We start from the raw sequence: 19,956 nt of genomic DNA, 5'->3' as shown, positions 1-19,956 counted from the left end.
TTCAACAAAATTAAAAATTAAAAAATACATAACTAAACCACACCTGAAACCAAGAGTTAAACCACTCTCTGTAAACTCCCCTCTAACCTACTAGAATCCTAAAACTGACCTGCAAATGATAGAAATGGCTTGCCCAAAGGCTCAAATTTTGATAGTAGATAGATATATTTGATAGCCTTAAAAGATGTACCCAAGATTATTACCCCCTAAATTAACAGAACTCACCTCCTAGATGAATAGGATGGTCTACATTCATCCATTTGGATTTGGGCAAGGCCAACAACACCCCTTTCTCCCTCTTCATCAGCTGCATTGTAATAGTGTCACCAACAACATACTGACGTGACTCGGTGGCAACAACACTGTAACATGGACATTTAGATGTAAAAGAGCAAGAAGTTAGCAGACTGGGTCTAACCTAGTAAATGTCTCCTTCTCACCTCTTGAGATCCTTCTTATGCACAGAACTGTAACAGATGGGACATTTACTCCAGGTCTTCTCACTCAGTGAAAGGTAGTGCAGAATGCATGCCCAGCAGAAGATGTGTCCACAACGGGTTATCTTGGCTGCAGTAGGTGGATATAGGCATATTGGGCAAGATGGCACTTCATGGCTACAAATGCGCTGCAACAAAAGGGCACCACGAGTTACACTGCTTTCAAAGTGACATGGGATTGTCAAAGTTAAAGCCTCTCCTCTCCCACCCCCATCCCTGAACATCTCTACTCAACACATCATCACAGAATTGTTCAAAATGCAAGTATATAATAACACTTTAAGTGAATCGTTAAGGAAATCACAATAATGGTTTAATAACTACATAACAAGTACTTTAGAGGTTCCACAAAGGAAAAAGGAACAGAAATCAATATATAATCCCATTTATAAAAAGAAACTTTATACGTACATGTACACAAAGGCTTATAAAAGGTTGAAAAGTAATGTACCAACAATCTCCAATAGAGAAGTCTATCAGACCTACACTTTATATGCATCTCTATTTTTTTTTTTTAACCAATAAATATAGAACTTAGCTTTCATAGGCCTTGTCATTCTCTGATGTTTTTATCAATTTTCATAGTTAATGAGTAGCCAGGCTTGGAGACCTAGCACTTTGAAAAGTATTGTATGGGGTGCCTGGGTGGCTCAGTCAAACATCCAACTCTTGATTTATGCTCAGGTCACGGTCTCACAGTCGTGGGATAGAGCTCCATGTCAGGCCCACTGACATGATCAAGCTCCCTTCAGGCTTCATGCCGGGCATGGAGCCTGCTTAGGATTCTCTCTCTCCCTCTGCCCCACCCCCACTCAGGCTCACTTGTGTTCTCAAAAAAAAAAAAAAAAAAATTTACATCCCTATAACCTAAGAGCAGCAAAGGAATACCCAGAACTCATTACTTCAACAGAAAACAAAATGCAGCAGTGGCTTAGACAGTAGTGTACCTGGTGGCTCACTCACCTGCCACAAGACTGAGGCCTAATTTGATATTGATTACTACAAATGGCTACCGATGAAGCCATGTTCATGCAATGAGCCCACCCTAGGTCAGGAAGGTAACCAGAGTGCCTCATGTATTTCTCTGGTTATTTCTTCCCAGGAGAAAGGAGGTCGTAGATAGAACTGCTTTGATGAGACAGAACCTTTGATGAGAGCCCTCCAACTCCCCAATCCTGCAGGCTAGTGCCAATTAGCACAAAATGAACTCCAGGAGAAACCAGGACTCATCTCTGGGGGACTTATCTCTACAGTGAGGTCATGCAGAAAAAAGGTATCAACAGTGATACCAGCCAACAGCTGCTGTGTCACCATGGTTCCTTTCCTTAGTTCTCTCTCCCACTAACAGTTTATAAGCTTAGCCGAGCTACTCACCACTTGTTCCACAAAGTCCCAGTTGACTAAGGTATCAGGATCAGCAAAATGAACTGTGTAGTCTTGGTCTTCAGACACCACAAATTGGCAGCTGGAAACAGGGAAGAGGACAGGGAAAAGGCAGACTCTCAGAAGCCACCAACAAGCCCTCAGCAGAAACTCATTACTCCTTCACTTAGAAATCAAATACAGGCCATTAGCAGCCATGGTTTGTGAAGCACTGAACTAGGACTTCAGCCTCAGTTCTGAGCCCCAGCTCTGGAGGGAATCCAAAGACTTGCCAAGGAGGAGTCTAAATCCATGAACTCTGTTTCTTCTGCTTCCAAGCCTAGCCAAGGCCCTGCAGGCCTCCCCTGAGCTAAAATTAACCCAGACTGCGGCTCTATCAATCAGCAGGAAGCCAGATTTCCTCCCTCCCTCTGAGAAACCATGGCACACAGCTAGTCTTCAAGGAAGCAGATAGACTGTTCTCGCTCAGTCATTTGATTACCAATTTATATAAAGTACTAACCAATTACTTCAGTCTAGATCCAAGGTCAAATCTTACATTGTAACTAATGACACACAAAAGGAAATAAAAGGGAATCAGTATTTGAGCAAACGTATGCCATGCCAAACACTCCAACCCATCATCCAATTCTCCTTTAAGTAATCCTCCTCCTTTATAGGGAGAAGATGAATCTCACCTTGGCTAAATAAATTACCCAAGATTGAAGGTCAAAATAAATTCAAATGTGGGTCCAATTCCAAAACAAATACTTTTACTACCTCATTATGACACTAAAGCATTATTTAATTTTAGCATTAATCAATGTATTTATTTAAGCATTATATTCTTTTAAGCACCAAGAACATCCACTTGAAAAGCTGGTTTTTGACACCTGCACTGCCCCCCAAAAAGAGAGAGGAGGAAAAGAACCAGATCAACTCCCTTTCTGCCTCTCTCCCATAGCAGTTTAAAAGAAGCTTCTTCTCAGCACCAAGAACCACCCAGAGGCTCAACTGCACTTTCCTCCCAAGAGTAGACATACTCACTTGGCCTGTAAAAAGAGTTCCTTGTTAAAAGGCTTATGCCCCCATTTGTTCCTCTTTCCCCAGCTGCCATGTCCACTGCCTTCAAAGTGACCCGCCTGGCCACGGGGTTCAAAAGTGAAATTCAACAAGTGGTTCAGATTGATCTTCTTCGGACCAGAGAACTGGGCAGGGCTAAACTCTGCCCGTTGAGCCTCTGCTACCTAGAGAGAATAAGAATGAATCAGAGTATTTCAGAATAGAATGACACTGATTGATAGCAGAAACCAGCACAACCCTCCTTCTACATGGCTTAAAATATTAACTAAACGAAACACAGCTTAAAGTAAACAATCTTCCTAGGAAAGGGGAATACAAAAGTCTACCTAAGATCTGGATGGGAACAGAAAGGGGGACAAGAGCCTTTACCATATAATTACTTAAACTGTTTAGCCTGCCCCACTAAATGGCAATTAACTATTTATTAAATGACTAAACCCAACATGAAGTCGTCTAGCTACTGGGAAGCACAATGATTTACTTACTGGATTAATTTTTTGACAATCCCATAGGACTCCTAGACCTTCACTCTTGTTAGCTACTTGTTCTCTGGTTTGTTTCTGGCAAAAACAAGTCTGTGGAACTATACTCTGGAGGCGGCTTGCAAGCAGCTGCTAACTGCCACGGGCTTCAGAATCCTGCCAGAGACCTCCCGTCTAAGACACACACTGCTATTCATTGTTAATTAAAACTGACAGAATTAGAACATGTAGGCAGACTACCTCTGTGTCCAGAAATAAACCCAATCAGCAGAGGAGAAATACCACTGCACATAAAGATGGAAAAAATCACGTTGGGGCTTTTTAACATTTCCAAATTGAAGTGGAAAGTACTTATAAGTCAGCCAGTGCATTTTCTAATCCCAATTTATAATTTAATGTCATAAGCACTTTGCCATGTGAGTCATATTAACACATAGTCACTTTAAATGGCTATATACCATTACGTCATATAGGTATACTATAACGCCCTTGTGTCAGACACAGACTGTTAGTAGCTTGTCCACTGTAATAAAATAATGTTATGATAAACACATTTTGGGATAGATCTTTGTGCACAAATATTTGGTCACCTATCATTGTTTCTTTTGAATGTATAGTAGGAATTACTGGGTCAAAGGAAATACAAATTTAAGGCTTTTGCTGCTTAGTCATATTTAGAAATTAGTAAGCAGCACCCGCACAGACATCATAAAGAAGCTAAAGAGTACAAAAAGGGATATGGTGAAAGATACATTCCATCCCAGAGACAACAAATATGACTTGCGATACCCTATGCATATAGACCACAGCATATGACCCTTATGATTAAATACAGTGGCAAAACATACAATTAAACAATTTCCTTTCATTTCAACAATAGATCCTGGGAGACAACCCCCCCACACACTGTTCATGTAACTCACCACAGGAAGCTCACCACTTCCAGGTCATCCCTTGCCTCTTATCCCCTGGAAAATCATCTCCATGGGACTGCTGTCCTCTCATCAGTCTTCCACTCCCAATGCCCCCAAATTAGATAAGAGCTTGTGCTCACTCAACAAAATCCTCCACATCCTCAACCTTCTATTGTCCCACTATTATCCTAGCTGCCACTACTACTCTCTCTGATACTGCCCATCACAACTCCTGATTATCCTTCCAACACTGACCTCTCATTTCCTTGACCCCCTCTCTCTCCTCCAATTAGCTTGTCCTCTACTTCAGGAATCCAATCCCCATAGACATACCATCTGGAGCTGTGCCATCCTTTACAGCAACCACTACTAGCCAAATGTGGGCAATGCCACATCATGAAATACCATTTTAGCTATATTGGGTAAAAACATTAAAATTAATTTCACCATTTTCCTTTTTGAATGTGGCAACTAGAAAAAAATTTTTTTTTTTTTTTTTTTTAACATTTATTCACTCCTGAGAGAGAGAGACAGAGTGCGAATGGGGAAGGGGCAGAGAGTGAGGGAGACACAGAATCCGAGGCAGGCTCCAGGCTCCAAGCTGCGAGCACAGAGCCCAATGCGGGGCTCGAACTCACGGACCACAAGATCATGACCTGAGCCGAAGTCAGCTGCTTAACCAACTGAGCCACCCAGGCGCCCCTAGAAAATTTTAAATTATATATGTGGCCTGCATTTCTACTGGACAGCACTGCTCTATAATCTAGACCATAAGGGTAACAACCACACATCTCCCACCATCATAATTTTGAGCACCCAACATTCAAGCAGCAACTCCCTCCTTTCCCAGCTTTTTCCCTTCAGTCCTGATTCCAACAATTCTTTACCCCTACTGGGATCTCCAAACCAGTGATCCAACCCATCTCTTCCATTTTCTTTCCTTACTTGACCTAAAGCCTATGGTCCACAACCCCTTTCTTTCTCTCTGTCATCTGTACTCACCTAGCAGAACCTTCCCCTAATTAATTTCATGTATTTCCACACCAGCACCAGACAGTTACACACAAGAACACAACCACACCACACTGACCAGTCTCACTGAAGCAGCCCTACCACAACCCTGTTACCTTTCTGTACCCACTTAACTCCCAGTCACCCAGACAATGCCATTCTGCAAGGCTTCCAAGGCTCCCCTCTCAGCTCACCTTCCATATTTCAGAGACAGTAAGAACAATCAGAAGAGAATTCCTATGTCCTCCTACCAGTACTCTGCCTTCTTCTGGTTACTGAGGATGAACTGGCAAAGCTCCTATTTAAGCCAACTCCTCCACTTGTATAGTAGGATCACAACTCCTCAAGGACACTGTTACAGTAATTCTCGCCCTTTCCTCTGCATGTCTGCCCCCTAACAAGACAATCCCATTAGCAGAGATATGCTGTATTCTTCTTTTGAATCTCTTTAACTTTAAAATCTCTCGACTTCAGGGGCGCCTGGGTGGCTCACTTGGTTGGGCTTCCGACTTCGGCTCAGGTCATGATCTTGCGGCTTATGAGTTTGAGCCCTGTGTCGGGCTCTGTGCTGACAGCTCAGAGCCTGTGGCCTGCCTCAGATTCTGTGTCTCCCTATTACTCTGTCCTAACCCACTCCCATTCTGTCTAAAAAAAAAAAAAAAAAAAAAAAAAAATCCTTGACTTCACATTCCCTCAAGCTACTGCCTCACCTCTCCACTCCCCTTTAGAGCAAAGCCCCTAAAAAGTACTGTCTGAACTTGATGTTTCTTCCTCCCATCCTTCCATTCTCTGAAGCTATCCTATCTGGTTTTTGTCCTCACCACTCCACCAAAGCAGCTCAAAGCCAACAGCCTATATTCACATGATCAAATCTACTAGTCCACTTTCAGTCTTAATCTTCTGCAGCCTATCAGTAGAGGGCAAAACTGACCACTTTCTCCAAATGGCTTTCAGTTCCCTTCCTCCCTTTTTGCTGGTGCCTCATGATCCTGACTCGGACCTCAGTCCTTAAATCTATTCCCTTTCTGCAGCACTTACTTAGTTCCATAGCTGCAAACACCAAATGTATGCAGATGGCTCTCTAGCCTGGGTCTCCTCCTTGAACTCCAGATTCCATTAACTGTCTATCTCTACTTAGAGATCCAGTAGGCATCTCCACACAAATAGCATATTTCCAAAATGAAGTTCTTTATCTCAACTCTCCTTCCCTCCCCACCACCCCCAAACTTTCTACTTCTCTTGAAATCTTCCCCACTTCAGCATACAGTACCTGAATGTATGTATGCTCCCACTGAAAACATTTTTTTTTCAAAGTCATTCATTTCTCTGCTCAGACCCCACAACTAACATATTAAACAATCCTGTTGGCTCTATCTTCAAACATCACCCCAATGTGTATGCCACTCACCACTATCACTGTTTCAAAGCTTCCATCACTCTCACCAGAAATATCTTAACAGCCTCCTAACTAGCCTCCTGGTTCCACTCTCTCCTTTAAAACTCCCAACTCAGATTACAGAACTTCCCTTCTTAAACCCCCAATAGCTTCCCATCTTTCTCAACCAAATCCAAAATCCCGCAAGGCCCAACACGATCTGACCCTTCTTGTCTGTTCTTTGGCTTCATTCTCTACTCCTCCACTCATGGTAGCCTACATGTTTGACCTCAAACAAACCAAAAGTATTACCACCTCTGGTTCCTTGCACTTGTGCACTTGTTATTCCTTCTCGCCAAGACATCCTCCTCAAAACTGTATGGTGTGCTCCCTTGCTTCGTTCAGAACTCTACTCAGAATTCACTTCCTCAGAATAAGTAGCCTTCCTTCGTCACCCTCCAAAACTGTACTCTTTGTTACTCTCTATCCCTTTAATTCTCTCAATCTACTTTTTGTTAATTCAATAAGCACTTACCTTTGGATTTATTATACAATCGACACCTGAACAATACAGGCATTAGCAGCACTGATCCCCTGGCGCAACTGAAAATACACGTATAACTTTTGACTCCCCAAAACACTTAACTGCTAATAACCTGTTGACTGGAAGCCTCACCAATAACAGTTAACACATATTTTATGTTATATATATTACAAAGTATATTTTTACAATAAAGCTGGAGAAAAAAAAATATTTAAGAAAATTAAAAAAAAAAAACAACACATTTATGACACTGTATTTATATTAAGAAAAAAAAGTCCACATAAGTGGCCCAATGCAGTTCAAACCTGTATTGTTCAAGGGTCAACTGTGTAATGGTCTATTTTTCTCTGTAAACTAAAATATAAGTTACAATGTTCTACTCAGTATTGTATGCCAAACTCCCATGTGGTATTTGATGCACAGCAGGAGAGGACAAAATTTTTGGTGAATGAATTCTTCCATGAGTACATTAAATCTGCTTTATTTTCTAATAGTTACATAGTACGGAACACTCAAACAGGAGGATAATTCATCTAACCAATGCCTTGTTAATTTAGGTTGTTTCCTAGATTCTGCAACTACAAACAATGCAACAGTGAACTCCTTTGTACAGAAGTCTTTATGTACTTCCAAAAGGATATCTAAGAAACTCCTAAAATCAGGGGCGCCTGGGTGGCGCAGTCGGTTAGGTGTCCGACTTCAGCCAGGTCACGATCTCGCGGTCCGTGAGTTCGAGCCCCGCGTCGGGCTCTGCGCTGATGGCTCAGAGCCTGGAGCCTGTTTCCGATTCTGTCTCCCTCTCTCTCTGCCCCTCCCCCGTTCATGCTCTGTCTCTCTCTGTCCCAAAAATAAATAAACGTTGAAAAAAAAAATTAAAAAAAAAAAAAAAAAAAAGAAACTCCTAAAATCAGAGTACCTAGGACTAAGGATATAGCATCTTACAGTTTGCTATAGATACTACAGAGCAAATGTCATTAATTAAAGTCATTGTATTACTTAAATATTCAAGAGGCACCTCTAATTCAAGAGTGATAATAAAAGGTACCATCTATAGTATCTAGGATACGCTTATAGTATCTTGCTATAATTTCTCACAACCCATGATGATGACGTCTTCTTCCTCCAAAGAAATTTTCACAGCTTTCAAGAAAAGAAAGGAGGCAAAGTTCCAAACCTAGTTAATCCTCAACTACTCAAGACTGCTTTGGTTATTTACTCTTTCACCTCTTTCTCCCCTCCTCCCCAACTACTGATAAACTGGGAGGCAGGGGAATCAGAGTTCATGCTTCTTGTGTTCTAGAAAGGACATTCCTAAATTCCATACCTCATCGCGTCTTCCACCATTAAAAGAAGAGCTAAAGACTTTGCTGCTGCCGCCGCCCCTCTGTGGAGGCATCTTGTTAAAAGTTTTGCTTTTCTGTGAATTGGAGCGACGGGACTGGTTGCTAAAATTTTCATTTTTGGGATAGGAAGGTTCACGTTTGCGATTAAAACGCTTGGATCCACTTGAGTTCTTTCCATCTGAAAGCAAGAAATGTAAAGAATTAGTTAAGAAATGACCCATAGGAGTGCCTGGGTGGCTCAGTCAGTTGAGCATCTGACTCAGCTCAGGTCATGATTTCACAATTTGTGAAATCAAGCTCCACATCGGGCTCTGTGCTAACAGGGTGGAGCCTGCTTGGAATTCCCTCTCCCCCGAAGGAAGGAAGGAAGGAAGGAAGGAAGGAAGGAAGGAAGGAAGGAAAGAAGTGAAGGAAAGAAGTGAAGGAAAGAAGTGAAGGAAAGAAGTGAAGGAAGGAAAGAAAGAAGTGAAGGAAGGAAGGAAGGGAGGAAGGGAGGAAGGAAGGAAACATAGGGGATTCTGGGTGGCTCAGTCAGAAGAGCATGTGACTCTTGATCTCGGGATCCTAAGTTCAAGCTACACATTGAGCCCAACGTGGGGCTCGAACCCACAAACCGCGAGATCATGACCTGAGCAGAAACTGGCTGCTTAACTTACTGAGGCAACCAGGTGCCCCTTACTTTTGTTTTTTAAATGATGAAGCCTAAACAGTCCCTCCTTCAGGAGGGATACAAATGCAGGTCAAACCACCCAAATAGTTCACAGTATCTCTTTTTTTTGCGCAACTTAACCACTGCTCTTATAAAAGTCCATTTAGATGAAATGATAGAAAAGGGAACAGCCTGGGGCACCTGGCTAGCTCTGTCTGTACAGCATGCAACTCTTGATCTGGGGGTCATGATTTCGAGCCCTACTTGGGTGTTGAGCCTACTTAAAAATTTTTTTTTTTTTGGGGGCGCCTGGGTGGCGCAGTCGGTTGGGCGTCCGACTTCAGCCAGGTCACGATCTCGCAGTCCGTGAGTTCGAGCCCCGCGTCAGGCTCTGGGCTGACGGCTCAGAGCCTGGAGCCTGTTTCAGATTCTGTGTCTCCCTCTCTCTCTGCCCCTCCCCCGTTCATGCTCTGTCTCTCTCTGTCCCAAAAATAAATAAACGTTGAAAAAAAAAAAATTTTTTTTTTTAATTTTTTTTAACGTTTATTTATTTCTGAGACAGAGAGAGACAGAGCATGAACAGGGGAGGAGCAGAGAGAGAGGGAGACACAGAATCCGAAACGGGCTCCAGGCTCTGAGCCGTCAGCACAGAGCCCGACGCGGGGCTCGAACTCACGGACCGTGAGATCATGACCTGAGCCGAAGTCGGACGCTTAACTGACCAAGCCACCCAGGCACCCCTTAAAATTTTTTAAAAAGAACAGCCTATCTGTACTAGGGGAAAATATTTCATCTGAAAGTAGGATAGAAGATATTACTCTCCGGGTGCATGGGTGGCTCAGTTAAGTGCCGACTCTCGGGTTCAGCTCAGGTAACAATCTCATGATTTCATGAATTCAAGCCCCACACTGGGCTCTGTGCTGACAGTATGGAGCCTGCTTACGATTCTCTCTCTCCCCCTCCCCTGCTGACGTTGTCTCTGACTCTCTCAAAAAACTAAATAAACTCAAAGAAATTAAAAAAAAAAATTCTCCTTAAATTACTATAACACAGCTAGATTCTATAGTGCAACGCCTAGGCCTCAGCAGATATATTCAAGAGGCATAACAGCAAAGCAGTATTTACATATGTTCTAGAGGTCAAACTGAGAAGCCATTAAATTGACAAAAGAAGTTGAGCTCTAAGAGCATATTAGATCAGCATAAATTATGTCCTTTTAAAAAATATTTCTTGCTTTTTTTCCTCCAGTTGTAAGAACGTACGTTCGATTTTGAAATTTGGAAGAATAGGGGCGCCCGGGTGGCTCACTTGGTTAAGCGGCCGACTTCGGCTCAGGTCATGATCTCTCAGTCTGTGAGTTTGAGCCCCACGTCGGGCTCTGTGCTGACAGCTCAGAGCCTGGAGCCTGTTTCAGATTCTGTGTCTCCCTCTCTCTGACCCTCCCCCGTTCATGCTCTGTCTCTCTCTGTCTCAAAAATAAATAAACGTTAAAAAAAAAATTTTTTTTTTTAAATGAAATTTGGAAGAATAAATTTGCCACTAGGCATAGAATACCAACTTATAAACAGTGCATAATTTCCTTTTACTATTTTTGTATACTTGCCACGTCTCCCACAAAATGACAGACACACAGGATATACTGTCTTCTATTACTCCATGAGCATTTTCACACATTTCTACCTCTAGTCTTCAAAAGCATGATTAATGGCTGCACTGTCTATCATATACTTACAGTATAACATAACCAATCTCCACTGCTGTACATTTAGGTGGTTTCTAGTTTTTTGCTAGTTAGCCTCTTTATACAGACACCTGTATGATTATGTCAAATTCTCATTGTGGGGGCGCCTGGGTGGCGCAGTCGGTTAAGCGTCCGACTTCAGCCAGGTCACGATCTCGCGGTCCGTGAGTTCGAGCCCCGCGTCGGGCTCTGGGCTGATGGCTCAGAGCCTGGAGCCTGTTTCCGATTCTGTGTCTCCCTCTCTCTCTGCCCCTCCCCCCTTCATGCTCTGTCTCTCTCTGTCCCAAATAAATAAATAAACGTTGAAAAATTAAATTAAAAAAAAAAATTCTCATTGTGAAATCAGCAGGTTAAGTATGATCAGCATTACCTTTTACACATCCTCAAGTTGCTTTCTAGAACCATTATACCTATTCATTTATATTCTAACAACACTGTAACAGAGAACATCTAGGTCACTGCATTGTTGACAAAATAGAGTTGAATACACTTTATTAAACTGAAGGGTCAAAATTATTTGTTTTAAATTTGACTTTCTCTGATGAGTACCAACAAATACTTTCCCAGTCTGCTAACCATTTGTATTTTGTGTAAAGAGCACTTGTTTGTATTCTTTGCCCATTTTTTCTATTCAGGTGCTGAACTACATAGATTATTTTGTCCCAAGTTGAACAAAGATTCCTGACCAGACACATCTAACATGTGCCAAAGTTTACTGGCTTTAAAAAAAAAAAAAAAGGTAAAATGAAACCTATCTGAGAACCATATACACCTAAATAACTAAAGGTCCCCAAATTAGTCTTTGGACAAAAAAAACTACTTTATCTTTCTTGTCCCTTTGCCCATTCCATGTTATCTTTTTTTTTTTTCCTCAGAATAAAATTTATTTAAAAAAGATTTCCATCCTGTTTTAGATTTGTCTATTCACCCCATGTTGTTTTATTTCAATATGGAAATTTGACCAAATCAAATCTGCATACTAATTTAATGGCTTTAAGCAGAAACTTAGAATGAAAGTTGGGGGACTTTTAATGAAGAAACTGATTAGGCTTACTTTAAGAGGGTAATAGTTTACAAAGCCAAGAGGATTCTACCATGAGCCTCAGAAACTACAAAGTTTCCCCACCCAAATATAGCTTAATCCTACATGTTAAAAATATATAACTCAGGGCGCCTGGGTGGCTCAGTCGGTTGGGCGTCCGACTTCGGCTCAGGTCATGATCTCACATTCTGTGAGTTCAAGCCCCACATCGGGCTCTGTGCTGACAGCTCAGAGCCTGAAGCCTTCTTCGGATTCTGTGTCTCCCTCTCTCTCTGCCCCTCTCCTGCTTGTGCTGTCTGTCTCTCTCTCAAAAATAAACACTAAAAACAATTTAAAAAATAAAAAAATACACACGTAAATAAATAATAAAAATATATAATTCACAGAAAAATAAAAAGAGAGACAAACCAAGAAACAGACTCTTAACTATAAAGAACAAACTCACAGCTACCAGAGGGGAGGTGGGTGAGGAGATGGGTGAAAGAACTGAAGGATTAAAGAGTACATTTATCATGATGAGCACTAAGTAATGTACAGAATTGTTGAATCACTATATTGTACATCTGAAACTACTATAGCACTGTATGTTAACTATACGGAATTAAAATTAAAAACTTAATTAAAAAAAATTTTTTGAGGGGCACCTGGCTGGCTCAGTCAGTACAGCATGCGAGTCCTGTTCTCAGGGTCATGAGTTTCAGTCCCATGTTGGGTGTGGAGCCTACTAAAAAAAAAAAAACAAAAAAAACTTCTATGTGAGGATTGTTTTTAAAACTTTTTAACATTTCCATTATTAGGTTTCATAACCTAATGAAAATATTTTTTATTTTAATTTTTTTTTTTTTTTTAATACTTGTTTTTGAGAGAGAGCAGGCAAGCCGGAGAGCAAAGAGAGGGGAGGACAGAGAATCCCAAGCAGGTTCCACATTGACAGCAGAGAGCCTGATGCAGGGCTCAAACTCATGAACCTGAGATCATGACCTGAGCTGAAGTCTTGACACTCAACCGACTGAGCCACCCAGGTGACCTGGAAATAAATTTTCATTATGAAACACTGGATATCACATCTGTTACTACGTCACAAAAAGGTCCATAATGTCCCCCCAGATATGTAAAAAAGGTCATTTATTAAGCTTTCTTTATATCAGATATCTTTCAATGAGCACCGACCATCACAAAGCATATTAGTACAACTGTTATTCTCAATAAAATTTATAAAACACACATATATAAACAAAACTCATAGAAACATGTCTGGAAAGGCAACACAGCAGTCTGTTAATGACCATTAATTAACTTTGGGAAATGGAGCTTCATTTTTACCTAATCGAGTGGTTCTCAATCCTGCCAGCTTGAATACCTCAAATGAGCTTTTAAGGGATTCCTATGCTCGGGCCTCACCCTCTAAGATTCTGACTTTTAAGTATACAAAAAGTTCTGTACACTTATTGTCTGGGTAATTTTTAAAAGTATTAAATGCCAGGGCGCCTGGGTGGCTCAGTAAGTTGAGCGTCCAACTTCGGCTCAGGTCATGATCTCACAGTTCGTGGGTTAGAGCACCGCATCAAGCTCTGGGCTGACCAGCTTGCTCAGAGCCTGGAGCCTGCTTCGGATTCTGTCTCTCTCTGCCCCTCTCCTGCTCACACTTTGTCTCACTCTGTTCCTCAAAAATAAATAAATGTAAAAAAAAATTTTTTTTAAACTATTAAGTGCCTAGAAAAAATTATTTGTAGGTAAGATGACTAACTTATTTTATAGGAAGCTAAATAAATCCAAGGTGGTGTGTATCCTCAAAGAAAAAAAGAAAACGTGAGCTAACAAATCAAAGTCCAAATTTTGAAAGCAACCACTTCACCATGATTTGTCACCACCATGGGATAAATGAGAGGTATGCCATCCTCTCCAAACCTGACCAAACCACAATCCAGGAGGCGAGCTAATAAGTCACGTAAGATGGCAGTAATGCCAACAGAGAACAGATGGTCAGAGAAACACTGCAAAGCTAGGTTTATTCCTCCCAGTTACCTTTAAATCCCAGTTAGGGAAAGTGACCAGAGTTTAATCTGAAACTAGAATTTAAGAACTATACTTTTACCTACTAATCCAGTTAGCAACAGCTATTGTCAAACACAGCATCTCTGGTAACAGAAAGTGAAGCTTCAGATCTCTTAGAAATTTTTTCTTACCTATGGACTTAGTTGATAATAAGATTTCAAATAAACAGAAAATTCAGACGGATAGAGTCCAAGCTAACTTTACTATGAGAACAAATGAGGAGGCTTTATGAAAACAGGCATAAATGGAGAACACATTTTCCCCAAACCTCATTACCTAAGACTGTTTCAGATGATACTGCATTTGACTCTAATACTTTCAAGACAAGCACCTAATAGATTCCACAGATTTAGGTAGAGCCAGATTCTACACTTCAACGGCTCAAGAAAGTAAGCTGGCCCTCAGCAGGTGCAGTTTTCATTTCTTCATTTATTACCACACACACAAGGAAACAGTTTCATCATGCTTACAGAAATGCTCTCTGATGGACAGTGAACTGCCCATTTCTAAAACAGATTACAACAACCGACCACATATGGATCTACAATTTTAGTTATTAAAATCAACCCCCTCGGGGCACCTGGGTGGCTCAGTCGGTTGGGCGTCTGACTTCGGCTCAGGTCATGATCTCACATTCTGTGGGTTCGAGCCCCATGTCAGGCTCTGTGCTGACAGCTCAGAGCCTGGAGCCTGCTTCGGATTCTGTGTCTCCTTCTCTTTCTGCCTCTCCCCTGCTCATGCTCTGTCTCTCTCTGTCTCTCAAAAATATATAAACATTAAAAAAATTTTTTTTTGTTTTAAATACAAAAAAAAAAAAAAAATCAAAAAAAAAATTTTTAACGTTTATTTATTTTTGAAGGAGAACAGAGCATGAGCGGGGGAGGGGCAGAGAGAGAGGGAGGCACAGAATCCGAAGGAAGCTCCAGGCTCTGAGCTGTCAGCACAGAGCCCGAAACGGGGCTCGAACCCACACACCGTGAGATCATGACCTGAGCCGAAGTCGGACGCTCAACCGACTGCGCCACCCAGGTGCCCCCCCCCCCAAATTTTTTTTTAAATCAACTCCCTTGGGGCGCCTGGGTGGCGCAGTCGGTTAAGCGTCCGACTTCAGCCAGGTCACGATCTCGCGGTCCGTGAGTTCGAGCCCCGCGTCGGGCTCCGGGCTGATGGCTCAGAGCCTGGAGCCTGTTTCCGATTCTGTGTCTCCCTCTCTCTCTGCCCCTCCCCCGTTCATGCTCTGTCTCTCTCTGTCCCAAAAATAAATAAACATTGAAAAAAAAAAATTTTTAAAAAAATAAATCAACTCCCTCATCTTGTCTTCCACTTGCCTAATGGTATGAAGTTACAGAATTTAAAGTGAGAGGCTGGCTCTTATCTCTAGACCCAGGCAACAGGCAACTAAAGATTGAAAGTACAGACAGGCCTGTGACCGAGAGATAAAATTCAGAGTACTGTTTTGGGGATGGCTTGTAGATAACTTGCCAGCGTACACATGTGAATAACATGGGGGTGGAATCTGTCCTCCTTTCTCTAAAAGGAGATAGCAATAAGATGATCTGCTTCAGATTTTAAAAAGCATACAAAAAAGTTCCTAGGAGAAACATTCTCGGTTTCAAGTTTTAGTTTCCAAGTGGTGGTTCTTAATCCTGGCTGCACAAAAAAAATCACTGGCAGAGACTTTTAAAACTATGGATGCCAGGGCCCAAGAACCCAACCCAGATCGAAAGAATCAGAAAGAATCCTTAAGGAAGAGCTCCATACATCTCCATTTTTAAAAAAGATCCTCAGGAGGGGCACTTAGGTGGCTCAGTCAGTTAAGCATCTGACTCCATCTCAGCTCAGGTCTTGATCTCAGGGTCATGAGTTCAAGCCTGGCATTGGGCTCCACACTGGGAGTGGAGCCTACTTAAAAAAAAAAAAAAAAAGTTCCTCAGGAGATTCTAATGCACAGCCAGAGCTGAGAACAACTGCCCGAGAACTACTGTCAAGATACATTCCAAAATGGACAAGACCACTAGTTAAATGGCTCAAATCCAGAACTCAGGATCCCAGAGTCAACAAGAGACTTGAAAACTTACTCCAGTGTCTCAGTTCTTCCACATTTCCCTAACAGAAAGGTCTCTACGAAATAACAGTAAATATATCTCAATGTCTTCCCTCCATTACCAAATTACAGACCATAAATTTTCCACTTCAATAATTTGGCATCATCAACATTTCTAGCTCTAGTTCTAACAGGTGGCACAACCTAGGTCAGAATACCAACCAGGAAGTTTCTGCTGCTGATTCATGCTGTAATCACAAGCAAATTGCTTACCCATCATTCAGAGTGGTTGACAAGCACCTCTGGAGGGGCAACATACGGCCTTACTATAGAAACAACTAACAACAAATTGAATTCAGCTGAAATTAGTAATTCTGAGTGAAAGGAAGAAGGAAGTGGTATCAAGAATGACACGTGCCAAGTTACCTGTCTGCTAAGTTAATTTATACAAAGGGTAACTTATAAATATTGCCTAGGACTTCTTAAGAATTCACTTGAACCAATCACTCTAACCCCTTTAAAGCCTGGGTTTTCTTGTCTGTGAAATCGGGCTTATCTCTAGGGTGCTTCATTGGGTCATGAAGATTAAGAAAAAACTGTAAAATGCCTACCACAGTGGTTGGCACAAAGCTGCCATTATTATTTGGAAGCCTATTATTAATAAATCTAAATCATTCCTGTCAAAGAGCACCCACCAGACTCCCAACAAAGCCATATAAACCAAGGACTCCAGCCAACAGGCCCGGAAATTCTTGCAACTTCTCTAAGTGGTTTTTATTAAAGGCTTCAAGTCACCTCAATTTTCAAAGCCATCAAAACCTCCAGGTCCATTTACAGCCCAGAAGCATTCTTCAAGGCAGATTACCACTAGTAACCTGGCTCCTGGTACCGGAATAAGAGGAAGTGTGTCAGGACAGCGCTTCATATCACCAACCTCAAAATAACTGCTTCATAATACCTGACCTTCCCTTAACCTCCATGGTAGTACCATCCCCCACCCAGAGGAATGGGGCAAGAGCTTGGTTCTGGGCCAGGGTCCATTGTTTGTCCATAAACAGCCGACTCTCTTGCCTCTTATTACTTTCTTTGCTCTTTCTAAATGACTTTCCCTAAACCCAAACACACCTTTCTCCTCTGGATTATATTCTGGGCTATTCACTGTAAGTGTTCTTAGAACTGCATCTTAGCCCTACTGGAACAAAGCTAGAGGAAAATATCCAAGGAAAGGAATGTTATGTGAATGTCTGAAGCAATTAGCCAAGGCAAAGGAACTGCGGTATGCCACTCTGGCCAAAAAGATCAATTAAATCCCAGGAGCCAAATTCACCTATTTCCTGTGTGCATGAAGAGGAAACTTAAGCCAACTGCAGGAACAAAGACTCAAGTATATTAAACATGTAGATAGGAAGCAAATGACCATTTATGACATGCAGTTTAGAAAACAGAACAGATTTTTTTTTCATATGTGAGGTAGGGTGAGAGGAAAGGGAAATTAAATTTAAAATCTGAGCAACCCCTGTTCTTGTTACTTTCACAAAAGAAAGTTGTCTTTTCACCTTACCCTCCATTTCCTTTCTTCAACTCAGTCCTTTCAACAACTTCCAGCAAAATCAAGTATGAAGTATTCAGTCAGCTTTTGAAATACTACAGAAACCTTTTATGGAATTATGCTGAATTTGAGTCCACTGTTTTGCTAGAACAACGATCTAGAATCACTATATAAGAGGTCCTGAATGATATCTGTCATGGCACCATTGATCTTTGCTGTAATGTTAAGGTAGCATATGCTAACCCTCAGTTCAACCTTAAAAGCCAATATCCAGAGTTTCCTAAACTATTTTCAATCTCTACCCACTCTGCCTTTGATTTTTTCTTAAATGCATGCCGTGGATTATGGCTAATGAACTTTTTATTTAGCTACAAACCTATCCTTCCTTTTCGCTAAGGAAACATACATAGCAGTAGCCAGTATGGTAGACACTGGCAATGGCAAGCTTTCTAACAAACATATTAAAAACTACTGTTACCAGAGGCACCCTGTGTATTTTACAAAACCTAGCAAAAATCCTTTATAAGAGCTTTTATTTCCTTCTTCAGAAGCTTTCAATTAAGAAGGTAGACAAATGCTTTTAAGAGTATTTTATAGTATTTAACTGTTTAAAAAAATCACTTTAGTCAGAATAAACCCATCAATAAGTATTCTATACAAGTCTATCTGAAACCTTAACACTGACAAATATTTTCTTGGTCAAATTACAACAGAATTCTATATCATCCTGTTGGATAATCAGAGTTAGGTCTACTAATCAACATTCAAAGGACAAAATGAGTAAATGCCTTAAATACCTCAGTTTCCTTGTTTGGATTGTCACCAACTTTCACTACTGCCTCATTACAGAATAAACTGAAGGCATTTATTGCAACAGACTCATGATTGCATGTTAGTGGCTTAAACAGGAGCCCCAGAAAAACTACTTGAGAATTCAGATAGCTAGAAAATCACAATCTTTAACTTTACAACTGGGAATTGAGTGCAAAAGTAAAGTTCTTTATCAACTACACTGAGAACTATTCAGACTACACTAAACCAGTAGTTCCAACACTAGCCAAGAGGCCTGGCTACCCTCTCTCTCTAGAGGGATCTGTGATAAAGCTACATATGTACAAAACCCCAAAATTAATCTACATAATACTGCCTGAAAGACCACACTAATCCCTGCTTAGGTATTTAAAGCATTCGTTTATTATCGAGACACCTGGCCTCCACCCGGAATTCTATAAGCAATTTCTAGAAGTCCTCAGCATACCAGGTAAACAAGTTTGCTCTATCCAGTAGATCAGCTCTGAACTTAAGTCAGCCTTACAGTTTTTTAATCTTAAAAAGTTTTAAACTGGAACTCTACATCTGGGACTCCATATGTTCCCCTGTCTACCACATATCCCCACTCCCGCCGAAAACATCTTCCTATTACTGCTAATAACATTATAGCATGAAATAGCAGAGACTAGTACACGGACTTTGAAGTAACATGGAGAACATTCCACTCGACTCTGCCAACTCCTAAACTCTTGGCTTCTCAGCTTTTTCCTTCTTTAGAGATGAACAATTCCACTTTGCTGGACAGGTTAATAACTGGAGTATGGATAAGAGATGTACAAACGTAAGCCAGTACCTGGCACATGGTGAGCCCTCAATAAATGGTAACTATTATCATGACGGTCATAATTTAATAATGAGAGGCAGGACTACAAAAATGACAATATCTTCCCTGTAAAAGGACACACTCTAGTGTGTTAGCACTAGAGTGTTAGCACTCCACTAACACAAGGAAATAGGCATGATGTGTGTTTGGTGCATAATAGCTGTCAGATACTCTTCCAAGCTCTTAGCTCATTTGTTTTCTGAGATAATTTACTTAATTCTGATTATCTCCACCTTTACAAAAAAGGAAATTCAGACACTCAAGGTCTGGCAAATCTAAAAAAACTGAATCACAGCTACTGCTCGTAACCACAACTCCACACTGAACAAAACCATTCAAGGATGACTCCTCTTCAACAGAGGGATGGATCTTGGGCCAGGTTATTAAACATGAAATTTGAGTTTCAAAAGTCCTTGGGCCCCACCCTCCCCTGTTTAAACTTGAACACTATCCAAGGCTAATTCAACATTAAAGGGTAAAACAACTTAGTGGTTTAGGAGTGTGGACTGGTGAGTCAGACAAAGCAGGTTTTAAATAAGGCCTGCTGTGAGACACATACTAGCTGGGTGACCTTACCTTTTGTGAACCTCAGTTTCCTCATCCGCAAAATG

The 19,956-nt window shown here is 41.2% G+C and overlaps 1 protein-coding gene across 1 annotated transcript in view; it reads right to left on the bottom strand.

Annotated features, from left to right (window-relative positions):
- The window catches only part of RNF10 (ring finger protein 10), a 35,093-nt gene that overhangs the window by 14,260 nt on the left and 877 nt on the right, over positions 1–19,956 (bottom strand). The window contains exons 2-6 of the mRNA XM_047088524.1: positions 8,593–8,789; positions 2,907–3,106; positions 1,872–1,962; positions 441–625; positions 226–362 (exon numbers count right to left, since the gene is read on the bottom strand). Coding sequence (XP_046944480.1) covers positions 226–362; positions 441–625; positions 1,872–1,962; positions 2,907–3,106; positions 8,593–8,789 — 810 coding nt within the window. The remainder of the gene's footprint in view (positions 1–225; positions 363–440; positions 626–1,871; positions 1,963–2,906; positions 3,107–8,592; positions 8,790–19,956) is intronic.

Source organism: Lynx rufus, unplaced genomic scaffold, assembly GCF_022079265.1.
Source record: "Lynx rufus isolate CCGP_SWC_20201006 ecotype Redwood Valley unplaced genomic scaffold, mLynRuf1.p SCAF_24, whole genome shotgun sequence".
In the NCBI taxonomy this organism is placed as follows: Eukaryota; Metazoa; Chordata; class Mammalia; order Carnivora; family Felidae; genus Lynx; species Lynx rufus.
Note: the sequence above shows the minus strand (reverse complement) of the source record. Positions and strands in the feature narration are given on the sequence as shown.